Genomic DNA, 26,909 nt, shown 5'->3' on the forward strand with positions numbered 1-26,909 from the left:
TATAAAGTATTAACCCACAAAGTTATGGTAATAAAGTAAATGTCCTAATACTGGGACAACGAAAGGTATACGACTGATTTTCATCGTTTCAAAGATATTTTAATAGTTTTTAATAATATAAAAGTGAATTGGAGTCAATTTCTTTGTCTAGAAATGTCTTCGAAAAAAAATATGGACAAATGAAAACTTACATATCGCTTCATATTATTTGCAGTGCAATAAAAAGTAAAATTGCTAATTGAAATATTAATGCATCAATTATCTTACAAGTATTTTCATAGCTACTGAAAATTCACAATCATAAATTTTCAGGACCATCTATAAGAAGTTCGAAATCTGTATCTGGTTGTAAATCTTCATTAAGCTCAGAGAAATCATTTCATACTTTTTAGTCCGTTTTATTTTTATTAATAATTAATTTAAACAAGTAATGCCACAGTTAAAATGACTGGAAAACAAATTTTCTAAAAATATTATATTTTTTATTTAAATTATTAGAGTGACTTTTACAATAAAAAAATAATAACTCTTATACATAAAACATTTAATACGTAATACAAAATGAAATTTTATTAGTAGATTGTTTATAAGTAGCGAACTCATTTTTATCAAGTATAGTTAATGAAATTCAAGTTTTTAAATTAAATGTTTAAGATGTATGACTTACTCATGTTTTAAGGTCAAAACAAAATATACCAGACTCATTATAACGAAATTAAATTTCTATTAATAAATATCTCAATAAAATTTTAATGAAAATGTTTAATTTAAATTTATGATAATAATCATTATTCTTAAATAATTTTAAAGAAAAAACATCTACTCAAATTAACTTTAAATCGTCTGACTCATTTCTTTCACATAAAAATATTTTACTATACTTATATTTAAATTCCAATAATTATTTCTTCTTACAATAAAATCATAATTTATATTCAAACAGTAATTGCAATTAAGAGAAGCTTAAATACACTTATCATAATTCATTATTTATGTTGAATTTGTATCTATGCATACATTTATGTGTGTATACAGTAGTATTGTGCATGAATAAAGTTTCAATAGAACCAACTTTTAATTAAAGATTTAAATCTACGTTTTAATTATCATAACATCTTGAGTAATTCGTTACTATTAAAATGAACACATGAATGCCGTCGAGGGAATTCTCAGACCATGCCCCCACTTTACCAAAATACTTAATGTTCATGAACTATCATAATTATATTAAAATTTTTTGAATTAATCAAAAAAAAAGTTGAAGCATTAACGGAAAATGGACGATGCAGTTAACATTTGGCTGAAAAATAGATTTGAAAAAAAAATTTACAGTTATTGTTAATTTGGAGTTCAGCGTAATTTGATAAATAAATTTTAGCAAAAACTTGTCCATACTATAATTTTAAATGTCAAATTTTATAGGCTAAAATTTATTTACCAAATTTCGTTTAACTCCTAATAGATAACAACTGTAAAAAATTTGTTTTCTGATCTTTGTCTCGAAATTGTAACTGCGCTGTGCTTTTTTCAATTAATGATTCAACTTTTTTCAATTAATTAACAAAATTTCAATACAGTTATGACAGTTGAGTCATTAAATATTTTAAAAAAATGGGGAACTCTGTCTGAGAATGGCTTGAAAGTTACATCTTGTTAAACATAACTAAGTAATGACAATTTTAATTACTGTCTGTATTAAATCAGTGGTAAAACAGAAAACTTAAACTAATACATCGTGAAAATATTTATATGATAAAATATTCAATAAAAAAAACAGGGATTACTTCTTATAAAAACTTGAAAATTTTAAATAAATAAATATAAAGTAGTAAAAAGTAAACTTGTACGTTTAAGAACAATACATAATTATTCTATGTTTGATATCCAATCATCAATTTAAAAGTCCCTAACAATACAGCTTTTGCAGCTGTCATTTCTTCACAAGGATAAACATCGTATTTTCCCAATGTATTCAGAAGCGCAAATAAATTAGACATTAGATTTTTTAGTCTCTGAGGAGATAAATCTTGAGCAGAATCACTCGAAAGAATTTTGGTATATTCATCACAACATTCAACCAAGACCGTTGATACACGAAATGCAACTCGTTTTGGAATAATATTTTGCTAAAAATAAATAAAATAAATCGTTATATTTTAAATTGTCTTAATCAACCATTTTAAAATAATCAAATTTGCACTGAAAAAAAAGATTTTTTGGTGCGAAAAATTTTTACTTACTCCAAGAAAATTTTTACTCGCCCTAAGAAATTTTTCGCTTTATAAAAAAACAAAATTTTTTTAGGGCGAGAAAAAATTTATTACGTTAAGAAATTTTTTCTACACGGAAAAAAAATAGGCACTGCAACACAGGACAAAATTCTGTTGCTGCAACAGGATTTTGTCCTGTGGAAGCTATAGGATAAGGTACAAGTTTCATATACTAATTTTTTTTGTCAGTTTGGAAAAAAATTCAAATTTCGAGCAAACTTTAGAGTTTTAAAGAAATTTTAAATTTCGAAGAAAATTCAAATTTCAAAAAAAATTTGAATTTTGAAATTTTTTTCAAATTTTGGAATTTTATTACACTGACAAAAAAAAATTGGTATGTGAAACTTGTTCCTAATTCTATTGTTTTCACAGGAAAAATCCTGTTGCAGCCCCTGTTTTTTTTTTTTTTTTGTGTAGTCCTAAGAAATTTTTTATTTCATTTCATAATAGAATATTTTTCTTGCGCCAAGAAATCCTTTTTCTTGGGTACATAAATATTTATTACCATACAAGCTGATGGGAAGTCATGGCCTGGGTTCCAATCATTAACACAAGCGATGCAGTCACACCAATAACTTCGAACATTTTCCAGTTTAGCTCTGCGTTCGGAAGTCGGTTTATCTTGAAAATCGGGTCCATAATTTAAAAATATCTGTTGCCCTTTTTTGATAGGATGTATAGATATAAAGGTCGTTAAATCACGGCAATCAAATCTTTGTATATCAGGGTCACAGCTATGATTATATAAAGATTCTAGTGGAATCAACACTCCACCACACTGAGGTAGATCCTCTTCTAAATTGTCACTGTTGGCAGCAATCTAAAAATGATATATTAATAAAAACAATATTCGAAAAAAAACTAATAAAATTATACATTAAATTAAAAAACATAATAATAATACCGCAAACATGTTACTGCTGCTTAACACAGTTTGATGAAAAAGCAATTTTCCAATGAATACAACCCACTTGTTGTTGGCTAATTCAGTCATACTTTTCATTTTTTTACCAAATACATCAGTTGTAAGGGCCATTGCATACATATATTGAAGAGCTTTCAATCCAGTCTGAACTTGAAATCTTAAATCCATAGGCTTTCGATTTAGTGCGTAAACACTTGCAAATTTAGTATCATCGTAAGTATTGTCACTTAATGTTTGCATTATTGGATCTATATAAAATAATTCACCAAAGTATGAGTTATTTTATAATAAATATAAAATATTTATTCAACACATAACTGAGGTAAAAGACCCTAAACCCGATCAGTGCCATTAGTCGCTAACTTTATCTAAGTAATGCGTTTTTATAATTTTTGTAAAAAAAAGATCAATTTAAAAAATTATCATTTATGAATCTAAAAATAGTAGAATATGACGTATAAAAAAATTTTACAATTTATTACAAATTGAAATTAAGTGATGGTCTTCAAAATCGCGCTCAGGGGGAGCAAAACGGAGTACTTAAGGAAATTTTAAGTTTTCGGGGATTGAAATGCGTCAAATTTTTTTTATTTAATGATATTCAAAGTAAATAGAAAAAATTTACAGTTGGTAACATGATTGCTACTTAGTTGGGTGACTGCTTAGCCATGCGTCGAACTCAAGCGGAGGTCTCCCCTGATAGCCAGAGTTTCTGATCAGAAAGTTGGTGTACATGAGTTGCGACTAACTTGACGACAAGTTGTCGACAACTTTCAGCTTGTGTAATTGTTGACTACAAGTTGCTCAGAAACTTGGCGACAATCTACTACCGCAACCTGTCACTAAGTTTCTGAGCAACTTATAGGCAAGTTGTCGGCAAGTTACACGAGCTGAAAGTTGTCGACAAGTTTTTCGGAAGGTTGCCGTCAACTTATGGAAATCCTAACTTTTGCGGCCAACTTGGCTATCAGGGTCTGAACGCTAGGCACGGAATGATCTAATCGGTAAAATGGGAATTTTATCGATTACCAGAGCTTCGCCCAAATCGAAAAAACTGTACCTTGATAGGCAAGTTGGCGATCAACTGGCGTCAAACTAACAGCCGCAACCTTTCGCCAAGTTGGCCGCAAAAATTGGTATTTCCAAAGTTGATAGACACTATCTCAGAAAGTTGGCGGTAACCTGTAGCCAACAGTTACAAAAGCTAAAGTTGTCGACAAGTTCTTATCAAGTTGGTCGCAAACTAATGAATACCAACTTTCTGACGAGCAACTCGTGCTATCAGGGTACTTGCATAGATTTGCTCTTTAGTTTCCCTATGCCGCTACATCTCTACCGCAAGATGAGCTAGTAGGGGATCGTCGTGATGATGCAGTACAGTACAAGTACTAGTCGGGCCACAATCGCAAAATAAAGGAAGAAAAGAGCTTAGGGTGATAAAAGATAAAACGTTGTAAAAAACTAAAAAGCTGTACAACTACAGCACACAATTATTTATTAGTTCAATTGATATTGTTTTTGAGCGACTATGGAGCCATGTGCTAATCGAGTAATGGAATATCAAAATTTTTAGTGAGCGACTATGAGTACAGCCAACGAGTTTCACCGAAAGATTAGAACCCGACTAGTTACTGTTCTGCACCCAACTCAATACGGTGCTGAAAAAAATGCTCGGTTGAGGTGCAGCGCCACACTGATTACTGTGCGGTACTGCACCACAACCGAGCATTGTCTTTCAGCACCGTATTGAGATGGGTACAGAACAGTAACCAGTCGGGTTTTAATCTTTCCGCGTTATTCGAAAAATGAATAATAATTGCAGTCCAGTCGCGTTATAAGTCCGCCGACTTATATTTCTTGGAAGACATTACCCCTCTATGACTACGAAAATAATCATGTACACACTCACACGCTTGCAAAGTAGGGGAAGTGTGAGTTACGGCGTTCAACTGCTGAGCAGAAGTGGGGGTATAGGAATTCTTAGAATTATATTCCCCTACACCCCTGTAGGCGGTCTTATAACGTGATTTGACTGTAATTATCAACATTGTTATTTGAAACTATAAAAACTAACAATAAAAAAAAATGATTTTTCAATTCATCAATCAAAAGCCAGTGGGCAATGGGTCTTTTAGTTTATCTTACCTTCCATTGAATTCATTTTTTGTACGTCTTCGTACAGCGCTTCTACTGTTCCATATTCTTTCAGTGCTTTTATTAGTATCCTCAAACTCATCAAACTAATCTCTTCATAAAATTGAGTGGTATATAATATAGCATTTAAAATAGCGCACTCGATGTCATGATACTCATTCCAAGAAATATCACGACATTCTTCACTGCAATAAATAACATGGGAACACTTGTTACAAGGAACACTAGACCAGCAGTGTTTTGAACAATTCCAACAACGTTTGAATTGGTATTCTTCCAAAAGTATTAACGCGTACACTTTTTTAACACACAGTGCTTCACCTGCTTTTATATCTCTTGTAGCTACAATATGACGTCCAAATTTATCAGAATAATTAACAGTGATAGCACCTGATGTATTTTTAAATCTTGGATTATCATTTGGAGTCGCAGGCATAAATACTTGATTATTTAACTCTTTAACTGGTTTTTTGAATTTCTTTGTTTTGAGTTTATCAATATTGTTTAGAAGTTTAGTTTTTTCTTTTTCACTCATCTTCGACGCCCAATGCTTTGCTTCAACTATTATTTCATCAACATTTGTAACTGGATTTAGAGCTAGTAAATTTTTTGCTCTCCGAACATACAGTGTAGCTCTTAAATGATCCGGATAGTTTTCTTCTAGTGCTCGTCGGATATCTTTCAGTGACTCTTCATACCTTCCATTTGTAGTAAGTACTGCTGAACGATTTGCAAAGGCGTGTGCTAATAACTCTGATCCAGGTGATCCATTTGCCATTGCATAATTGAAAGCTTCTACAGATTCAACGAACGATAAACTGGAAATTCGTTTCCCTTCATTCAAATACCACTTAGCTTTATCAGCACATTTCAAAATTTCTACAGCTGGTAGTAGATCTGGCAATTGATCTTGCATATCTAAATGCATCTTTAGAGCTTTTTTAACGAAATCTTCGTCAGTTTTAGCGCCTTGAAAATGTTTAGACGCTAGAGAGTGTATTTTCAGTGTATTAAACTTTTCCAGCAATTCTATTGTTGTAAGAAAATGAAAAAATGACAAATTTAGTATCTATTCTCTGCATGGAAAAAAATGGACTATATGAATTGTAAAACGATAGATAATATAATAATAGTGATTAGTAAATACTATCGTTCTATACGGTAATTCATTCATTTATAATTAAAACCTGAATAATTATGGGATAAGTATTAAAATTTATTGTCTATGCAAGAAAATTTAATATTTGAACTTAAAATCGTAACAAAAACTTCCAAAATTTATGACACGTTTTATAAAATTTATTGTTTGGAATGTTAACATTCCCTATATTGACACTCAAGATCCGGGTTCCCGATGAAAAATAAATTTATCTAAATATATATGATTATACATGGAATTATATATAATTATATATGAACCTATATACAATTAGATCTGACCAGACATGACTGATATAAACTCATAAGTAGTTATGTATATGTCTGTATATGATTAAATTTGATCAGGCTTCATTGACATCAAACCTATATATGATATGTATCTAAAAATCGGAAAGTTTTTATGTACCTGAAGTTCAGAACATTTTTCGCGGAACGAAAATGATAAAATAAAATGAAAAGTAATAAATCTACTGGATCTAGATTTCTGCGATGTTTGCACAGGTACATTGTGAAAAATTACCAACAAATTTTACTATGGGTGCATAGTAACACTAAACTATAAGAAAACTGGTACAAAATTTACAAGTGTCCCATAGTAAACGTATGCGCATAGGCCACAATCGTGTAGTCTGTGCATACATTTACTATGGGACACTTGTAAATTTTGTAGCAGTTTTCTTATAGTTCAGTGTTACTATGCACCCATAGTAAAATTTGTTGGGAATTTTTTGCAGTGTACTAGTATGTCAACCGAAAATTGCAGCCACCTCCAATTACCCCTCAAGCAGTCAAATTACATAAATTTTTTTTATTTTCATTGCGCGAAAAATGTTCTGATCTTCAGGTACATAAATTTTTCGCGCAACGAAAATGAAAAAAATTTATGTAATTCGACTGCTTATGGTGACTTGAAGGGTAGTTAAGGGTGGCTGCAATTCTAGGCTGGCATACCACCATTGATGTGCGAAATATTTTAGAAATCTAGTCATCCACTAGATTTTTTATTTTCCATTTTTTTTTTTGTCGTTGTGCGAAAAACGTTCCGATCTTCAGGTACATTATATGATTAATTTTGTATACAGGTCCATAATATAAGTATATATATATATATATATATATATATATATATATATATATATATATATATATATATATATATATATATATATATATATTACATAATGTAACAATTTTAATATTAATGTTATTAAATTTTTATTTTGTCAACTATCAATTAAAATTAAATCCCCATTACTTAAAAAATGTTCAACGGTTTCGGCAGTAATTTAAACCTATGAATAGATATCGATTCTTATATGGATACATATAAGTTTATAAAAAAAAAGACGATTACATCTATCTAATGAATTTTACTGTAATTTATGTACCGAACCAAATTCATCATTTGGTGTGTTATTCACGTAAAATCTATTAATTTGATCATTTGAGTTAAGTAATACTATGAATTGTTCATATTTATAAGTGTATAGCAGGCTGCAATCCAGCTATAGACAAAGTTAAGTAGCTTCGACGTGGGACAGTAATTAGTTGGGTGACCCCTTAGCGAAATAGTAGCTAACCGAACGAGTGTGAACGTAGCAAACATCAGACAAATTTAAAATCATAAATAATAAAAAAAATAATATTTATAAAAAATGCATTTATTAATTTTAAAATTATTTGAATTCGCATTTTTTTCATTTTAATTTTATTCATTATTTACCCCTTTTATTAATAATTTTAAATTTGTCTGATGTCTACTAGATTTACACTCATGTTAACCGAGAGTTAATGTGTTTTTTTTTTAAACTTATATATCACTGACAATTATATTAATGAAGGCGATAAATTACAATTGAATTATTTAATTAATAATTTACAGATATTTTTAATGAGATTTTATGAATTACTATATTCTGTCATGCGTGATTATATATAATTATTTATGATTATATATGATCAGATCTGGCCAATTTCAGATTTGATTATATATAGAATCATATATAATTACATAAAATTATTTTTCATCGGGAGTAAGTTTTTAAGAAGACTTGTTTGTTATTCAACTAATTTTCTTTAACTATAAGTTTATTATTACCAATCATTTATATATTTATATATCTTTATGCAATATATATTAATGACGGTGGACATAATTGTTAATAAAAAATGATCCTGGAGTTAACAGACAATTAGTAATTTTCAGATTTTTTTTTTTTTTCAAGAAATCAAATACAAAAAAAACACAAACAAAATATGCACTAGTAGAAGATTTAAAAAACTACAGGTTCAATTTTTTCAAATATATATTTTTTCTTGATTTATTGCTTAAAAAAAAAATCTAAAAATTATTAGACGTCGGCTAACTTCAGTATCATAATAAAAAACTGTAAGTTAATAATTTTTTTACATTTGACGAAAGAGTTATAGTCTGTTCTATTGTTTAAACAAAATTAATTATATATATACCATTTTTATTTATTCACTTAGCAATTGAATAGCCTAACAAAGTATAAGTTTTGATTTCCCACTTTGTATGTAAAAATACATATAGAATAACAAATCAAAAAAAAAATATCCAGATATTATGTACATTGGAATATTTTTTTTTATATAATTATAAATAAATATTTTATAGTTGTATGAAATTATAAATAACTTATTTTATTCGGGTGATTAAAATAAAAATTACCTGTCAATTTATGCATTGTGTTGTTTTTTTATGATGATGATAAATATTGATGTAAAACAAGCATTGAATTTTTGTTTTTAAGAATTCACATAAATTCTTTTTTATATCAACTTGATAAAGAAAATATTGCGTAAATTCAATTAAATAGGTTAAGTTTTGTCATTCCGTACGTTGGTCAATGGACGCCATTAGTCAAATGCTATAAGTATAAATATTGATGATTAATTTTATCTACAGTTAATGTTGTATAAAATAATAATAAAAAAAAATTTTGGAAAATCCAAGAGTGCACCGCAATCGCTCATTGTATTTTTTATTTTAATCATTATTTTTATTTCATAATATTAATTTATTTTATTTTTTATTTTGAATTTTTATTCAACTTATAAATTATCAATTTGATTTTATTAATTCTTATTTTTAGTTTTTTATTTTTTTATAAACATTTTTTTTTTAATATCCCGCCTTTTTGTCTTAGATGCCGCTCATTTTTTCAAACCTATACTGTTACGCTAGTGCTACTGCCAGTAGTTAATCTTCCATCCGTCGCGCTATGAGCGCCGCGCGCGCCACAATTTGAATTAAAAGATAATATAGAAAGAAAATAAACATCTAGTCTACTTGCCCTACTACGATACGAAACTTTGTGGCGAAAAATTGCCGTAGTCAAATAAAAAATTAAATAAAATAGAGAAAAATCTCGTGAATTTCCCGCTACAAAAACTCGACAAAAAAAGGTGTAATTTTTTTTGTTATTAACAAAAACGTTTTGCAAGTAAAGCCTCAGTCTACTTTAACGGAATACTGGATAAAGATTTTTCTCATGCAGTTAATGAAATGTACAAAATAAAATAATTCAATCTTTTATGAATCGTTTGGTCATGAAGTTTATACGAAAATGTTAATTATTAATTATGAAAATAATTATTTAATCTAATCAACACAAAAAAATACTAGCCTAACAGTTGCTGTTTGTACCGATGTGGTCTGCGCATATCCATAGTGGGGAGAAGTTGCGCGCGTCGCCATGATTTATTTAAAATTCCAAGCGCGTGAATTATTTTATTCCAGGCAATTATTTATTTTAATACTATAAATTCAATTAATAAATGAGAAATTTTTACAACAATTCATAAAATTATTAAAATTATTGATATATACTGTGCTTGGAATTTTAAATAAGTCATGGTGACGCGCGCAACTTCTCCCCACTATGGATATGCGCAGACCACATCGGTACAAACAGCAACTGTTAGGCTAGTATTTTTTTGTGTTGATTAGATTAAATAATTATTTTCATAATTAATAATTAACATTTTCGTATAAACTTTGTGACCAAACGATTCATAAAAGATTGAATTATTTTATTTTATACATTTCATTAATTGCATGAGAAAAATCTTTATCCAGTATTCCGTTAAAGTAGACTGAGACTTTACTTGCAAAACGTTTTTGTTAATAACAAAAAAAATTACACCTTTTTTTGTCGGGTTTTTGTACCGGGAGATTCACGAGATTTTTCTCTATTTTATTCAATTTTTTATTTGACTACGGCAATTTTTTGCCACAAAGTTTCGTAGTAGGGCAAGTAGACTAATCCTAGTCTTTTGAAATTTTATGAGTTCTTCGACTGTACTTTTTAGGATCGAATGAATTAATAAAATAATAATTATTTATCCGATATTTTAAATATCAAAAAAATAATTTTTTTTTTTTTAAAACCTGAGAATTGCGGTGATTTGTCGCTGACGCGAGTAAAAACTCGGGCGTTGAAAGTGTTCGGATTTTCTGCGCAGTGTTGCCAGTTACTTCTATGCTTTCTCTAATATTTTTATTTCATACAAAACTTTTGTTTTAGTAAAAAAAAGTACAAATGTTTAGTCGTATAAGCTTGTGTGGTTTGAATTTTGAAAAATCATAGTTATGATACTTGGCAACATCGCAATACTAAATAAATGGCGGCGGAACGAATGATCGATGGCGAGACGCGCGATGGATGGAGGGTTAAAATACAATTCTTTTTATACTGTTAATGTGTTTTTTTAATTGTATGTAATTCTAGATATATACACTGTAAAAAAATAAATAATAGGAATTACTATCAAGTTATATTAAATCAACCCCGTCGAAACTTCAATACAGGAACTTTCACTCTGCATTCTGCAGAGGATACTGCATCGTAGATATTAATTCCAAAATAAAATTATAAGCTGCAGAATCATCATCTTGGAAAAAAAGTGTTCTTATAATCTTTTTTGAACATTACTGATTAAAATTATCATATTGAAATCAGCAGACATCTAAATCATTACTATTATTATTATTTTTTTTTTCTCGATAAATAAATTACTTCAACAGAAATCGAAAAAAAAATTTGCACACGTAAATATTTTGATTACAATAATTTATCTTTAAAAAAAAAAAGAAATTGTTTGACATCTGTTACTCTCAATATCATTGATTCTTAACATTAACAATAATAATTCGGAATTAAAAACACTGATTTCGATTTTTCGTTTTACATCGCTTGTAGATTGAATTTTTCAAAATTTTGCGCTTATGCTTACCATCGATACTAATAATCGATGTTCCGATATTTTTTTTAAAAACATCGATAGTCCGATGTCGATATTTTTTACCAATATCGCCCATCCCTACGTATTAATTTCTTTATCATTTATTGCACGACTCATAATGCGAAGCATTAGGGAGTGCTTTACGATCGAAAATTTTTTTTTGCCTCCTTTCTACAACTATTTCTGTTATTATCGTCTTCTTAGTGAACAGAAACATCTCAAATGATGCACCAATTTACAGACAATGTAATAAAGATTATTTCTGCAATTTTTAAAAACAAATTCAGGGCGATAGAAACGAGAAAATCATTAAAATAAACTAAAAAAATTTTCCCGTCAAGCAGTAAAAAAATTTTGTAGCTTGAAAACACAATATCTCGAAAAAGAATCCATAATTTAACTCCATTTTTTTTTTTAAATGACCTGTTTTGCCCTAGAAGGATTTGCTTTCGAAAATGGCTATCTAACTTTGTGTTATGCAATTATAATTAATAAAAAATTAAATCGCATTTTCTTTAATTTTAGCCTAAATATGTGTGGACATTCGCTTAAAAAGTGCGCATGCGTGGTTTTTTTTTTCTCGTACTGTATATACTGTATATACTGTATAACCCAGTGTGCGGCTTGCAGGCACACCGTCAAAAGTAAAAATTTCAGAAGTATACCAACTTCAGAAACTCACAGTTAGGAATGTAAAAAATAAAGATGGTTCATAATTCAGAATGACAAATTATCACCTTGTCAAAAACATCGAATCTCTAATCTTTATATCAACACATACTCAGAATTTACAATATTCATTCTTTCGTAATAAAGAATTAACAATATTTAGAATGACAATATTTCAGAAATCCAATACTTCCGAAATTTCAAACTACGAACGCCAATTCTTCAGAATTACATTTTATACGAATGACCATTTTAGTAAAATTTTCTAAGCTTTGCTGACAGTCGGTATTACAGACTTTCCCTATGAATTTACCATTATCATGTGAGTGCTTTGGCGGATTGATTGGGTTTAAAAAATTTGTATGACTCGTTATGTAATAATTATATATGAATTTTACGAGTTTAATTTGTATGAAACGATTATATTGAATGTACTGAATTAAGATAGAAGTGCTATTTATGGCCAGTGTTTTATTTTTAGACCTTTAATATTTCATTTTAATTAATGGAGAAGTATAAAAAAAAAAAAAAATTCATTCTAATACAGTGAAAAAAATTGGTCTGTCAGTTGACCCTGCGGGCCAGCCCCCAAACTTCCCGCTGTTTTCGAGCTCGTTGAGCCAATTTTGTATACAATTACTACCACAATAATTATTAGTATTAATTTTATATATAATTTGTATACAATTACTATCACAATTATTATTAGTATAAATTTCATATATAATTTGTATACAATTACTATCACAATAATTATTTGTATTAATTTTATATATAATTTGTATACAATTACTATCACAATTATTATTAGTATTAATTTTATATATAATTTGTATACAATTACTATCACAATAATTACTGTCATAGAAAATCGATAGAAAATTGACAGAAAACAAAAACTTGTTGCTGTCAGAGAAAATCGATAGAAAATCCATAGGAAATTGACAGAAAACAAAAACTTGTTGCTGTCATAGAAAATCGATAGAAAATCCATAGAAAATTGACAGAAAACAAAAACTTGTTGCTGTCATAGAAAATCGATAGAAAATCAATAGAAAATCAGTCTGTCAGTTGACCCTGCGGGCCAGCACCAAAACTATCCGCTGTTTTCGAGCTCGCTGAGCTCGAAAACATTATTGTGATTACATTTTCGAGCTCTTCGAGCTCGCAAATACTTTTGTATGCCATTGTTTTGTAAAAAACCATTTTTTAGCATTTCCTTCTCCCACGATATCTCGCGAACGAATTAACCGATTTTGATGGTTGAGGTGGCAATCGACGCGTTTTATCAAGTTCTGAAGCTGATCAAATTTTGAAATTGATTTATTTAGCCGTTTTTGAGAAATTTCAAAAAAACCAAGGTAAAAATTTTTTTTGAATTCTTTCGTTAACGGTTTCTCTTGGACGAATAAACCGATTTTGATGGTTGAGGTGGCATTCGACGCGGCTTATAGAGTTTCAGAGCTGATTAAATTTTGGAATCAATCCATCGATCAAATTAAAAGTTATCCAAATAAAACATTTTCGAAAAAATTTTATTTTTGAAATATCTCTGAACGCACCCTACCGATTAAGTTCAAATTTTCACGGCTTCAAGACATTAACAAGCCGCGTCGAATGACACCTCAACGATCAAAATCGGTTCATCCGTTCAAGAGTTATGAATATTTACATACATATATACGTACGTACGTACGTACGTACACACATACATACACTCGGACATCATCGTGAAATTAGTCATAATAGCTTTTTAGGACCTTGAAACGTCGACATCTGATGGAAATTCGATTTTCGTAAATCGGACCGAAACCAATAACTTCCCGAATTTTTGAAAATTTACAATTTTCTTAGCGGGAAGTTAAAAATTCCCTTTAAATGAATTAAAAAAAATTCATCATATCATTACGTACTTTGCGTATTATTTTATTAAAATTTTTGAAGTAACCAAAACTGGTACTAAAGTGGCCAAAAATGGTACTTCTATCCTATATGAATTATAAAATAAAATTCAAATAAGATATTGAAAATAATACACGGATCAATGTCCAATAGAATGAATCAATTATTCTTGAATTATAATTATTATTTAAAATATTGGACCTAATAAAACATAAACGTATATGTTAATTATAAATTTATAAATAAAAAATGCATCTGGATTTGATTTAGGCTGTATTTTTATTCATCACACAAGCATTAATAATAATTAAGTTACAATAATAATAATCCGAAAATTCCCATAGAATCCAATCACATGCGACAAAAACGGCATTGAAACCAATACAGTCTATAGGATTCTATGCGGTTTTTGTCGCAGTTACGTGGATTCTACAAGAATTTTTGGACAGAGTATATACTGATATACATCAAGATTAGTTTCGATTAAAATTTAGTTTAGTTAAATTGATAATATTTAAAATCTATAAACTATTTTTAAACAGATGAGATTATATTGTTTATTAGTATGTGTTAAAAAAATTATGTCACTAATTTTACGATTTTATGTTGAAGCTTAAATAATTATAACTCAACTATTCTTTCTAAACATGAATAAGTCAATATTCACTAATTCTGAGTGCCAACCGAACCACTTTTTGAAATTAGCGGTTCGGTTTGCACTTGGCATTAGTAAATCTTCACTTATTTTCACTTATTCATGTTTAGAGAGTTATTAGAACTTAATTATTACTGGCCACAAATAGCACTTCTATCTTAATTCAGTACATTCAATATAATCGTTTCATACAAATTAAACTCGTAAAATTCATATATAATTATTACATAACGAGTCATACAAATTTTTTAAACCCAATCAATCCGCCAAAGCACTCACATGATAATGGTAAATTCATAGGGAAAGTCTGTAAAACCGACTGTCAGCAAAGCTTAGAAAATTTTACTAAAATGGTCATTCGTATAAAATGTAATTCTGAAGAATTGGCGTTCGTAGTTTGAAATTTCGGAAGTATTGGATTTCTGAAATATTGTCATTCTAAATATTGTTAATTCTTTATTACGAAAGAATGAATATTGTAAATTCTGAGTATGTGTTGATATAAAGATTAGAGATTCGATGTTTTTGACAAGGTGATAATTTGTCATTCTGAATTATGAACCATCTTTATTGTTTACATTCCTAGCTGTGAGTTTCTGAAGTTGGTATACTTTTGAAATTTTTACTTTTGACGGTGTGCCTGCAAGCCCAGTGTGCCTGCCCCATATTATATACTTCTAACCAATTCTTTTGGCGCGGGTATTTCGAAAATAAAAATATAAAAAATTGAGATGAGACGAATAAATACATAAATAAAAATAATAAATAAACAAGTAAAAAAAAAATAAAAAAAGAAAAAAAAACGTAAAATTTTTCACAGATCGTACGGCGAATAATTTCGGAATTTTTTACGTTTGAAATTTATTATTTTTTTTTTTTTTTATTATTTTTATATAAATAAATAACATTTGTACTTCAAATTTTATTTATTTTATTTTGCCTGCGACATTACCCTTACGCAGTGTTTTGATATTTACGATCAAATAAGCATTATGAGTCGTACACTTTTGGATTTTCCAAACTTTTTTTTCTCAACTGAAACTTCACTTTATTTTTCCATTCATTGAATTTATTTTAATAATACCTTCTTTTAATTTTGAGGTTCTCCAATTACTTAATTTTCTTTATTAATCAATTTTCCGATTATAAATTTTTCACTTAATTAATTATTTCACTATTGTTGTAAATTGATTTTATCACTGCAAAATAATCCGTTCCATAACATCAAGACGCTTACTACTTTTACTACTCAACGATACCTTATCAAAATTCTTGGCGTCACTTTTAACTCCGATTTATTTTAGAAATTTATTAACTTAGTTTTATGATTAATTTATAATTATTTTTACGACTAGAATGTGCAATTAATTAATTAATTTTGGGCCTGAATATAATTTATACACGTGACTAGAATTAGAGGTTGTAAACAGACTATATAAATTCGGTCAGTGATTTAGAATCACCTGGGCCTGAATTTGACAATGTAAAATTAAGCAGATTATCTATTGATTAAATAATTCGGCCAATGGAATAAATTCCGACCTCAATTAAGCTATGACGCGATAAAGAAAATTAATTTATAGCGGTCGATGGGCCTGAAATAAATTAATAAATTGAACGGGTTACCCATTCCGGAAAAACAAATGATTTTATAAATTGTGCAAAATTTTATAAAACTTTATACTGAAAATGGCCTGGTAGAATTTTATAAAATTTTACCAGGCCATTTTCAGTAAAAAATTTTAGTACTAAAATTTTGTAAAATTTTATAAAATTTTATAACAACATTTTTTTCCGGGTAAGTAAAATTTTCTTCCGAAAAACTTGAAGAAAACAGCAATAAAATAATTAATATTAAGATGAGTGACTCTTCTATCGGCCAGTTAAGCGTATTTTTTTTTCGAATTAAGAATTAAAATATAAAAAACCAATTCATGTATAAAACAGTAATAGAACCTTGAAGCTTATACATTTAACTTCAAATTAAAAAAATTATATGTAAAAATATTTATTAGAAATTAAATAATAAATGAAAATAACTTCAATTGCTGATGTCCCCTTTATCAGCCTAGCTGTCCCCTCTATCGGCCTGCCTAGACCCCCTTTATCGGCCACCTTATAGATAAAATTTTAGCTCATCGGATGTATATAATTTATTTACATCTATTCTAAATATTTATATTTATTTTGAAATATAACTTAATCAATTTGTTGATTTATTTTGACATTAACAAATTAAATTGACTATTTTGCATATAAATGCTGATAACCTCAAAAAAAAATAAAACTAAGGTGGCCGATAATCCATACAGAGGTAATTTTCTTGTATCTATATTCGGCCACCCTATTTTTAAGATAAATTAGGCAAAAATCATTAAATTTTTAACTCCTAAAATTACTATGAAACGAATTAATGAGATTACAAAAAAAAATCGGACTTTTATTGTTATTTTTAATTAGTAATAGGTTATTGAAAAAACAAGAAACCTTAACCTACCTGATAAGAAATCACCAGAAGTCGCATCTGACGCACTACTATTTTTTTTTTAATTATAAAATGAATTTTTACAATAATCAGAGTTGACTCTGCTCCTTACGCAAGTATCTTCGCGAAATGTCACATCAAATATATTGAGGATATTTTGTGGAAGTATCTCGCCCCAAAATTCATAAGGATTAAGAAAGCTATTAGAGTAATAATTTTAATTAGAATCCATGATTACACAAAGAAACATAAGTAATTATGATAATAGTGCCTGTCCAAAAAATAACTTGACGTTTTAATTAACTTTTATGAATGATTGGCATAGTAATAATATTTTCTCCTCATATGATAGAGTTATATTCAGCATGTATTGATTAGGTGGCACTCTATCTGCTAATGCTTCTGGATCAAGTACATAACCTTCGGTTCCATAATGACCCTAGAAAGAGTTAGAATTAAGATTAAAACATTGTATAACAATGAGATTCATAGATATGAGTAACAAAAATCAATATTGAAATTTAAAAAACGATTTTAGTTAAAGATGTATTCAATATCTAATTAATCATTATGTCTTGTGTCAAAAATTGTTTCCATTCTCGGGAAAAAATGTTTTTAAAAAATTTTAGAAAATTATATCAAATTTTATAAGATTTCACAGCAAAATTTTAGAGAAATTCATACAATTTTATAGAATTGTATAAAATTTTATAAAGTTTTACACGATTTTATAATATTATATCAAATTTTATACACAATTTTATGAGACTCTACAGTGAAATTTTATATAGTAAGATCTGAGTAAGGGACGTAATAAGTATAAATGAAATTTTATAAAATTGAAAAAAATTTTCTAACATTTCATAAAACTTTAGGGAATTTGATGTCATTATTGCATCTAGTGTGAAATAGCATTTTGTAAAACTTGATAGAATTTCACACAATTTTGTAAAATTTTATACAGTTTAAAAAATGATAAAAATTGTCATATGACAACTGTATGTATAAGGTTTTATCTGATTTTAATATAAAATTTATTAAAATGTTATAGAAACATTGTCCCCGGCACCTTATTACTAGTCAAAAACAGAACTTGATCTAAACTAAGTCACGATTTAAGGTGATCAAGTCTGAATCAAGTTTTATTTTTGACCCGGGTATGCAGGTGTTTGTGAATCACGAATTCGCTAGTAGTTGTTTGCAGCATCGGCTTCGCCTTGGTCAACAATTACATGTGATCTGAGACATTTCTTACTTTACTGCCAAAGGTATGTATACTATTTAATGCTTCTGAATCGCCCTTATGGGCATTTAATATTGCAAATCGTTTATCTTAAGGGGCAACGGTAACGGATTTTTAATTCAATTTAATTCACGGACAAACACTGGAAACCTAAAATAGAAAGTCTTTAGCGTTTTTTAAAACCTTAACAATGCTAAAAATTTCGTATTTTCAAAAATTCTGATTCGTCTCCGAAAAAAATTGTTTTAAAATTCTCCTTTACTCTACGAATGCAACAGACGTAGTCCTATTTATTTTTCGGAGTGTGAGGAAAAAGTCCGGTGGCGTTCCTCTTTAATCAGGGAGTAGCATTTTTGTAGTTACATTCTCTGACGAAAAAATATTAATGAAAAACGAGTGGACTAGAATTTTTGCACACTAATGCTTTAGTACCATTAGTGCGTTTAGTGGTCTTGGTATTTTCAGTGTTATGAGCGTAATGCACTTATTCCGTATCAATGTGTAACGAAGTTGAAATAATTTGAGTTGAGCCCATTTTTTTTTCTGTTTTTTTTTAAATATTGAATTTATTAATTTTTTTTAACTTCCCGCTAAGAAAATCGATGATTTTCAAAAATTTCGGGAAATTATTATTTTCACCCCGATTTGCGAAAATCGGAATTTCATCAGATGTCGACGTTGTGAGGTCCTATAAGAAGCTATTCTGACTATGTTAAGAATAATGTTCGAGTGTCTGTGTGTGTGTATGTGTGTGTGTGTGATCGGTCTATAACTTTTTAACTAATGAACCGATTTGGATGGTTAAGGCGATAATCGTAAGAGCTCGTTGGCCATCAACTTTTCTGAATATTTCAGATCATTTGATCAAGTAGACTCGAAAATATTGGCGAATTACGAAAAAAAATTTTTTTTTCAGTTTTTTATTGTTTTCTCAGAAACGAGTTGAACGATCGACTGCAAAAGCTACTCAACTCTAGAACTTTATAAGTTGCGTCGAGTGCGACCTCAACCATCAAAATCGGTTACATCGTTCGCGAGATATCGTGGGAGAAAGAAATGCTAAAACACGGTTTTTTTCGATAACAATGGCATACAAAAGCATATAAAAAAATTTTTTAGTTTTTATTAATGTATTCACAACAAAGTTTTCGAGCTCAAGGAGCTCGAAAACAGCGGGAAGTTTTAGGGGTGGCCCGCAGGGTCAACCGATAGACAGATTTTTTATTTTTGTGATCAATTTAGCTATAAATCTACTTTTTTGCTTAACATCATTCAAAAAATGAAAGAAAATGAATTCGTTAACGTTTGAACTTTCCTTTAATCTCTTGTGCGAAATCGCCGTCATGAAACTGTATATTTCTTGGTGCGTTTCACATACACCGTAAAAAATCCGGAGTGAATCCGGATTGAAAATAAATCCGAATTCACTCCGGATTCACTCCACCACTCGGAGTTCCGGAGTTTTAAAAAAAATCACTCCGCATGCGGAGTGAATTGGGAGTTTTTTTTGTAGCGGAGTGATCTCGGAGTGATGCAGATTTTATTTCACTCCCAATTCAGTCCGTTCCGGAGTTTTAACATTTAAATTAATTTATAGTAAACTGTTAAACAGCGTGTGTGTGCGAGCGCCAGTGCGTGCGTGCGAGTGTGTCGGTGTGCGCGTGTCTGTGGATGTGCGTGCGTGCGTGAGTGCGCGTGTGTGAGTGTGCAAATGTGTGCGTGTGCGTTTATGCGAATCTGTTCGTGTGTGTGCGTGTGTCTGATCGGGTGTGAGTGTTTGTGCGAGTGTGTTCGGATCTCTGCATGTGTGTGCGCGTGTGTGCGTGAGTGTGTTTGGGTGTGTGCGAATGTGTGCGTATGTATATTCGGGTGTGTGTGCATGTGTGCGTGCGTGTGTTCGGGAGTGTGCGAATGTGTGCATATATGTGTTCGGGTGTGTGTGTGTGAGTGTGTGTCTGCGTATCAGTTGATCAATACTGTACTACGCGATTTTTATTTCGATTTCACTTAGTGGAGTTATATTTTACTAATAATATTCCTAAAACTCCCCTCCGGAGTGAATTTCACTCTGGAGGGAGTGAATAATTTAAAATTCATTTACTTCGCATTCACTCCGGATTTAATCCGCATTCACGCCGCGAATTTTTTACAGTGTATGTAAAATATTTTATAATTTTAATCTTAGTAAATATTATTTTTTGAAGAATGAATATCACTCGCTTTGGCTTTTGTGTTTTCAAAGGTGTTATAACTTACAATTTCCGGTGGACAGTGGTCTTGAGAAAATCCAATTGCACTAAGAAAAGGAGCTGACACAATAGGGTCCTCCATTATATCACACAAGTCCACCGTTTGATCAATTCCAGTACTCACAACATATTCTCCCATTGATGCTGCTAGTATTGTGAGATGTCCCTAAAATTTATGAATAGATTATTTTTTTTGATTCATGAGCTATAAAGCTTATATACACGAAAGAAATATCGTCAGAGTGAGTATACGTATCGCTATTCTGGCTAATACGCTGTATACTCAACTTACTTACTGATACGCCGTATAGCCAATTCAGCTATACAGAGTTTCATCACAGTGGATCATCAAAATGATGATCCATATCCTTATTTTAGGCATTTTATGAATCTCTGATATGACTATTACGCAAACTCTGTATTTAGGGAACCGAAAACCGATAACGATGCAACGTATAGCCAATTTAGCTATACGGATCCTCACGCAGGCAAGACAGATACTTATATCAATGAAACTACATATATTTACAAAGGCTACTATTTGTCGCATTTTTAAATTAAATAAATGAATGTTTATCCTAACATAAATACATATCTTTAATTTAACGATACTACAGACTATTGAATTAACATATTAGTATTCTTAAATAAGGTATACGAATCATTATTCTCACGATACATCATTTGAAGATACATTGGATAGTCATTCTGACATTATATTTCTCTCTGTATACATCGGAAACTTGATTCTTTTCAGAAAAAGGCTGCTATGGTCTAACATCTAATGTTGATAGTTTACGAGATATAATCTCTAAAATGTTAATTATTCAAAAAAGTGGCTAGTGAAAAGTATGCTACTGATTTAAATAGTCGTATACTTTTTACTGCAAATAAGTGACTATTCAGTGCCAAATTCATATTTTCATTAATTTTTAGAGAACCTACTCTCTATAAATGTCTATAGACAATTTAAATATGTTAAAACAAAATATCTTCATAGTATCATTTGTACATTTTACTCGTTCATAATAGAGGGGTAGCTGAAAAAGTTTGTTCAAAATACTAACACTGCACAGCATTATAGTACAATCAAGTGAGAATTTCAAATACATAAATGAGGTGAACAAATTCGAAACATTTTGGAATTTCGACATTTCGAGAGTTTGTTAATAATAAGAAAAATAATAGAGAGCTCTCTAAAACTGAATTAATAAATATTCAGTATTTACTAACTCGCTTTTAGATAGAACTCTGGTAGACTAAAAATACGGTACCCGGGTCGAAAAATTCGATCTGATCTTAGTCTAATTGAACTGCATTTGGACTAATTGGCCTGTATGTGAACTATAGTTAATCTGTTTTTGATCTTTTATAAAAATTTTAAGTTGTCTTTGATCTGCTGTTTAAAAAAACGTAGGTAGCCATTTGAAATTTCCCATTTAAATAACATGCAAAAAAAATTTTTTTGATTAAAAATATTATAACTTTTGAACCGTGAGAGATAAAAATTCGGCTCTAGAATACTCTTGTATGGCACTTTTTTAAATTAAGCTAAAAATTTTGCCCAATGGGAGAGTTTTTTTCTCAATATATAGGTCCTTTTTAAGACGTAAATTCGATAGGTTAGTTTTTTTGGCTCACCCTAATGTCCCCGAATCACTTCCCATGAGCAGTAAGTTTAATTGAGCTTTATTTATTCTTATTATTTTCGATAAATCATGTATGTAGTGGTTAATGGAATAGTAATTAATTTTCTCCATAAATGGAAATATTAATTGTTTTTAACTTCCCGCTAAGAAAATTGTAAATTTTCAAAAATTCGGGAAGTTATTGGTTTCGGTCCGATTTACGAAAATCGAATTTCCATCAGATGTCGACGTTTCGAGGTCCTAGGAAGCTATCCTGACTAATTTCACGATGATGTCCGAGTGTATGTATGTGTGTACGTACGTACGTATGTATGTATGTAAATATTCATAACTCTTGAACGGATGAACCGATTTTGATCGTTGAGGTGTCATTCGACGCGGCTTGTTAATGTCTTGAGGCCGTGAAAATTTGAACTTAATCGGTAGGGTGCGTTCAGAGATATTTCGAAAATAAAATTTTTTCAAAAATGTTTTATTTGGATAACTTTTAATTTGCTCGATGGATTGATTCCAAAATCTAATCAGCTCTAAAACTCTATAAGCCGCGTCGAATGCCACCTCAACCATCAAAATCGGGTCATTCGTTCAAGAGAAACCGTTGACGAAAGAATTCAAAAAAAAATTTTTTTTTGGTTTTTTCGAAATTTCTCAAAAACGACTCATTAATCGATTTCAAAATTTGATCAGCTTTAGAACTTGATAAAACACGTCGATTGCCGCCTCAACCATCAAAATCGGTTAATTCGTTCCCGAGATATCGTGGGAGAAAGAAATGCTAAAAAATGGTTTTTTACAAAACAATGGCATACAAAAGTATTTGCGAGCTCGAAGAGCTCGAAAATGTATTCACATTAATGTTTTCGAGCTCAACGAGCTCGAAAACAGCGGGAAGTTTTGGGGCTGGCCCGCAGGGTCAACTGACAGACCGATTTTTTTTTTAATGATTTTGTGAATTCAAATTTACTGCTGTTACATTCTGGGAAATTAGTTGATTTAAAGCAGATAAAATTTTTCGACCCGGGTGGAATGCCCCACATACAGCTATAAGAATCTATCGGATTTTTTAAGCAGGGAAATCTGTGGTGAAACGCAACAAATTGTATCATATTATAATTAATATCTGTTAAGTATTTACTGGCGTACGGAAAATCTTGAGTATTATTGCTCTCTAAAATCGAATTAGTGAAATTCTCGCGAATCAGTGGATAGTTACTATTTCTACAGCTATAAGTATACCACTAATTCAACCAGTGGTATACTTATAGCTGGTTCCCAGTGAATATTCACTAATTTGAAGTGAATTTCACTGATTCATTTTTAGAGAGTGAATAAAATAAACAATAATATGAGTAATAACGATAATAATAATGCGAAACAATAATTACTTGAGTTTCTATCGGAAGTTGTTTAATTATAGTGATGTTTGAAGCAAATTGATTCTGATTATTTACAAAAACTTCAGGTTCTAAGAAATATTCCTTATCGTAGAAGGGACACTCGGTGTCCTCGAGAACAATATCTACGGCTCCCTAAAAAAATTACATTAAGAACAATATATTTACTGCAAAAAAAAAGGAACAAATGTGAGTACACAGAAAAAAAATTTCAGTTAATTGAAAAGTAACCTACATAGTAAATTTTGAAGTGAAGACATTTGAAGGTTGATGTTTGTTAGAATATAGTCCAAGATTAAGTTTATATCATAAATTTTAATGGAATTTTCTTTCCGTGTAGAATAAAAAGTTGGTATTATAATTAAATAAATTACCTGTATGCCAAACGATTGAGTGATGACAACTAGAGTGATTAGTAACATCATATTTTCGTGTAAACTGTTATACCTTCGAAGATTACGATACTTATGAGCCACAAAATCGTAATCAGCCTGTTATATTATAACGAGAGAGAGACTTTAATTAGAGCAAAAATTCCAGGCCACCGGTGACGTAAGTATACACTAAGCTATCGTCACAAAATCAATCAACAACAATGTAAAAATGCGATTTAAAAAAATACAAAGTTAGTAATCAGTGAATCAATCTTTTTTTGAAGTCCGCGTGCAGCCATAATTATATATTAAAGACAAATACTGTCCGGAAATTCAAAACTTATCTAATATCTTATTTGATTGAAAGGCGAATAATAATAATAATAATAATAATAACAATCTATCGGATTTCCCGACAACATTTCTGCTTAGTATATAATTATGGCTGCACACGGATTTCAAGACAAAACTGATTCACTGATTAGTTACTTTGTATTGGTTTCATATCACATTTTTACATTGTTGTTAATTGATTTTGTGACGATAGCTTAGCATATCGCGTGCTAAAAGGTAAAAGGGTGCATTGCTACAGGTTAGTAGGGAATTATGCTAAAAGGGCGCATGAAACAATTTTTTTTTGCTATTAGCTTTGAAATTTTTCGAAACGCAAAGATCTGCAAAAAAAAAATTTGGGCATCCTTAAGCTAAAAGGGCGTATCTCAAGACATACGCCCTTTTAGCTTTTGAAAAGTAGTGCCTAAAGCTAAAAGGACGCATAAAAAAAATTCAAGTTTTAATACAAAATATTAACAAATCGTTTCACAAAACAAGTTAGATGAAAAAAACAGTCTCCTACACTTTTTTTTTTTTTTTCAAAATTTATTAAAAATAAAATAATTAAAAAAAAATGAAAATATCAAATTTTTAATTAAATAAAAATTTTCAAAACGATTATAAAAAATAAATATTTACTGGTTTTTTCTTTAATTATTGTTTTGGATTATTATGGATCTGCCATAAATCAGAATAATTTTAAAAATAAAAAAAAAGTACAGATATGGATAAGGGGGGTATGGGAGTCGTACCTAAATGAACCGGTTACATATTTCTGCAAATTTTTTTTTTTTTCAATTTACTATAAGATTATAACAATCATAACAACAAATATTAATACAATCACGCGTACTTTGTGATTTTTCTAAGCATATTTTTAATTTTGATATTAAAAGAATGCATCAGTTAGAATACACCTTTTTGACTGCAGCATTTATTTTTTTTTCATTTTTAGACTTCGGCTAAGCTTTTAATAAATTTTTCAGAAAAAAAAATTTATACGCTCTTTTAGCTTTCCCTCTAAAAACGAATTAGTAAAATTCACTGCGAATCAGTGGATAGTCACTATTTCTACAGCTATAAGTATACCACTAATTCAACCAGTGGTATACTTATAGCTGGTTCCCAGTTAATATTCACTAATTCGAAGTGAATTTCACTGATTCATTTTTAGAGAGTTTAGTCACAAAATTTTCAAATTCCTAAAGCTAAAAGGGCGCATAATTAAAGACATACGCCCTTTTAGCTTTGGAAAAACAATGTTTGATTTTCAAGCATAGAAAATGTTTACTAATCAATTGGCGATGAAAAAAAACTTATGCGCCCTTTTACCGTTTGGCACACGATATGCTTACGTCACCATTTTTCTGGAAGCTTTGATCTAATTAAAGTCTCTCACTCATTTTAATATACACTCATGCCATAAAATAAAGGAACAGAAAAATTTTCGAAATTTTTTAGTGATTTTTGGAAGGCTGTAACTTTGTGAAAAATAATCGTATCGAGATTGAAAAAAAGGCATTTTATAGATTGAAATCTCTAGTTCCGGTGCATTTTTATCAAAATTTTTTAAGAGCTCCAGCTATTGTGCAAACATGGGAAATACCGCGAGACAACAATTTTCTAAATTTTTTCTTTTCTTTGAGAGAGTCCACGGGCTGCGAAAAAATTTCAGCAGCTAAACCAATGCAAAGGTCAGTTAGCAAATTTAATTAGCTTTAATTTGAATTTTTGTTTAGATTCTTACGACAACTTGCCGCTGAGATATCAGCCTACAAACGAAAAATGATTCTTTTGGGTTTGATCATCGATATTTCAGCTACCAATGATTGCACAATAAATTTGAGGGTGGCGTTGAAAACTCGAATAAATTCCCTACAAGACCCTTTCATCATTTTTCGGAAAAAAATTTTTTTTTTATTTTTAACATCCATTAGAAGTAAGTACAAAAAATGGCTTTTTTTTTATTTTTAGTAAATCAACCGCTACTTTGTAAATTTCGATGAAAAAAAAATGTTGCCAGGTACTTTTTAACCTCAATGTACCCCCAATAACTCTGCAAATTTTTAAATTGATCTATCGAACCCTTTTTCGGAGTGGATTGATCAAAGTTTTGCAAAACAATTAAAGGAACAAGTTTGTTTAGGTTTAGGTAAAGCTACCTACTATATAGGGGAA

At 29.7% G+C, this 26,909-nt stretch overlaps 2 protein-coding genes across 2 annotated transcripts; both read right to left on the reverse strand.

The window, feature by feature from the left end:
• Positions 1–659: 659 nt before the first annotated feature.
• Positions 660–16,645, reverse strand: LOC130671869 (SET and MYND domain-containing protein 4-like). Its single transcript, XM_057475979.1, has 6 exons — positions 16,089–16,645; positions 9,203–9,401; positions 5,341–6,378; positions 3,175–3,443; positions 2,776–3,090; positions 660–2,126 (listed from the first exon to the last, which is right to left on the reverse strand). Exons 2-6 carry the CDS (start codon positions 9,216–9,218, stop codon positions 1,872–1,874), a joined length of 1,893 nt encoding a protein of 630 aa, XP_057331962.1. The 5' UTR covers positions 9,219–9,401; positions 16,089–16,645; the 3' UTR covers positions 660–1,871.
• A 172-nt stretch (positions 16,646–16,817) lies between these two features.
• Positions 16,818–24,544, reverse strand: LOC130671222 (uncharacterized). Its single transcript, XM_057474989.1, has 4 exons — positions 24,399–24,544; positions 24,016–24,159; positions 20,989–21,147; positions 16,818–17,928 (listed from the first exon to the last, which is right to left on the reverse strand). Exons 1-4 carry the CDS (start codon positions 24,447–24,449, stop codon positions 17,785–17,787), a joined length of 498 nt encoding a protein of 165 aa, XP_057330972.1. The 5' UTR covers positions 24,450–24,544; the 3' UTR covers positions 16,818–17,784.
• Positions 24,545–26,909: the final 2,365 nt, after the last annotated feature.

This window comes from Microplitis mediator, chromosome 7, assembly GCF_029852145.1.
Source record: "Microplitis mediator isolate UGA2020A chromosome 7, iyMicMedi2.1, whole genome shotgun sequence".
Classification (NCBI taxonomy): domain Eukaryota; kingdom Metazoa; phylum Arthropoda; class Insecta; order Hymenoptera; family Braconidae; genus Microplitis; species Microplitis mediator.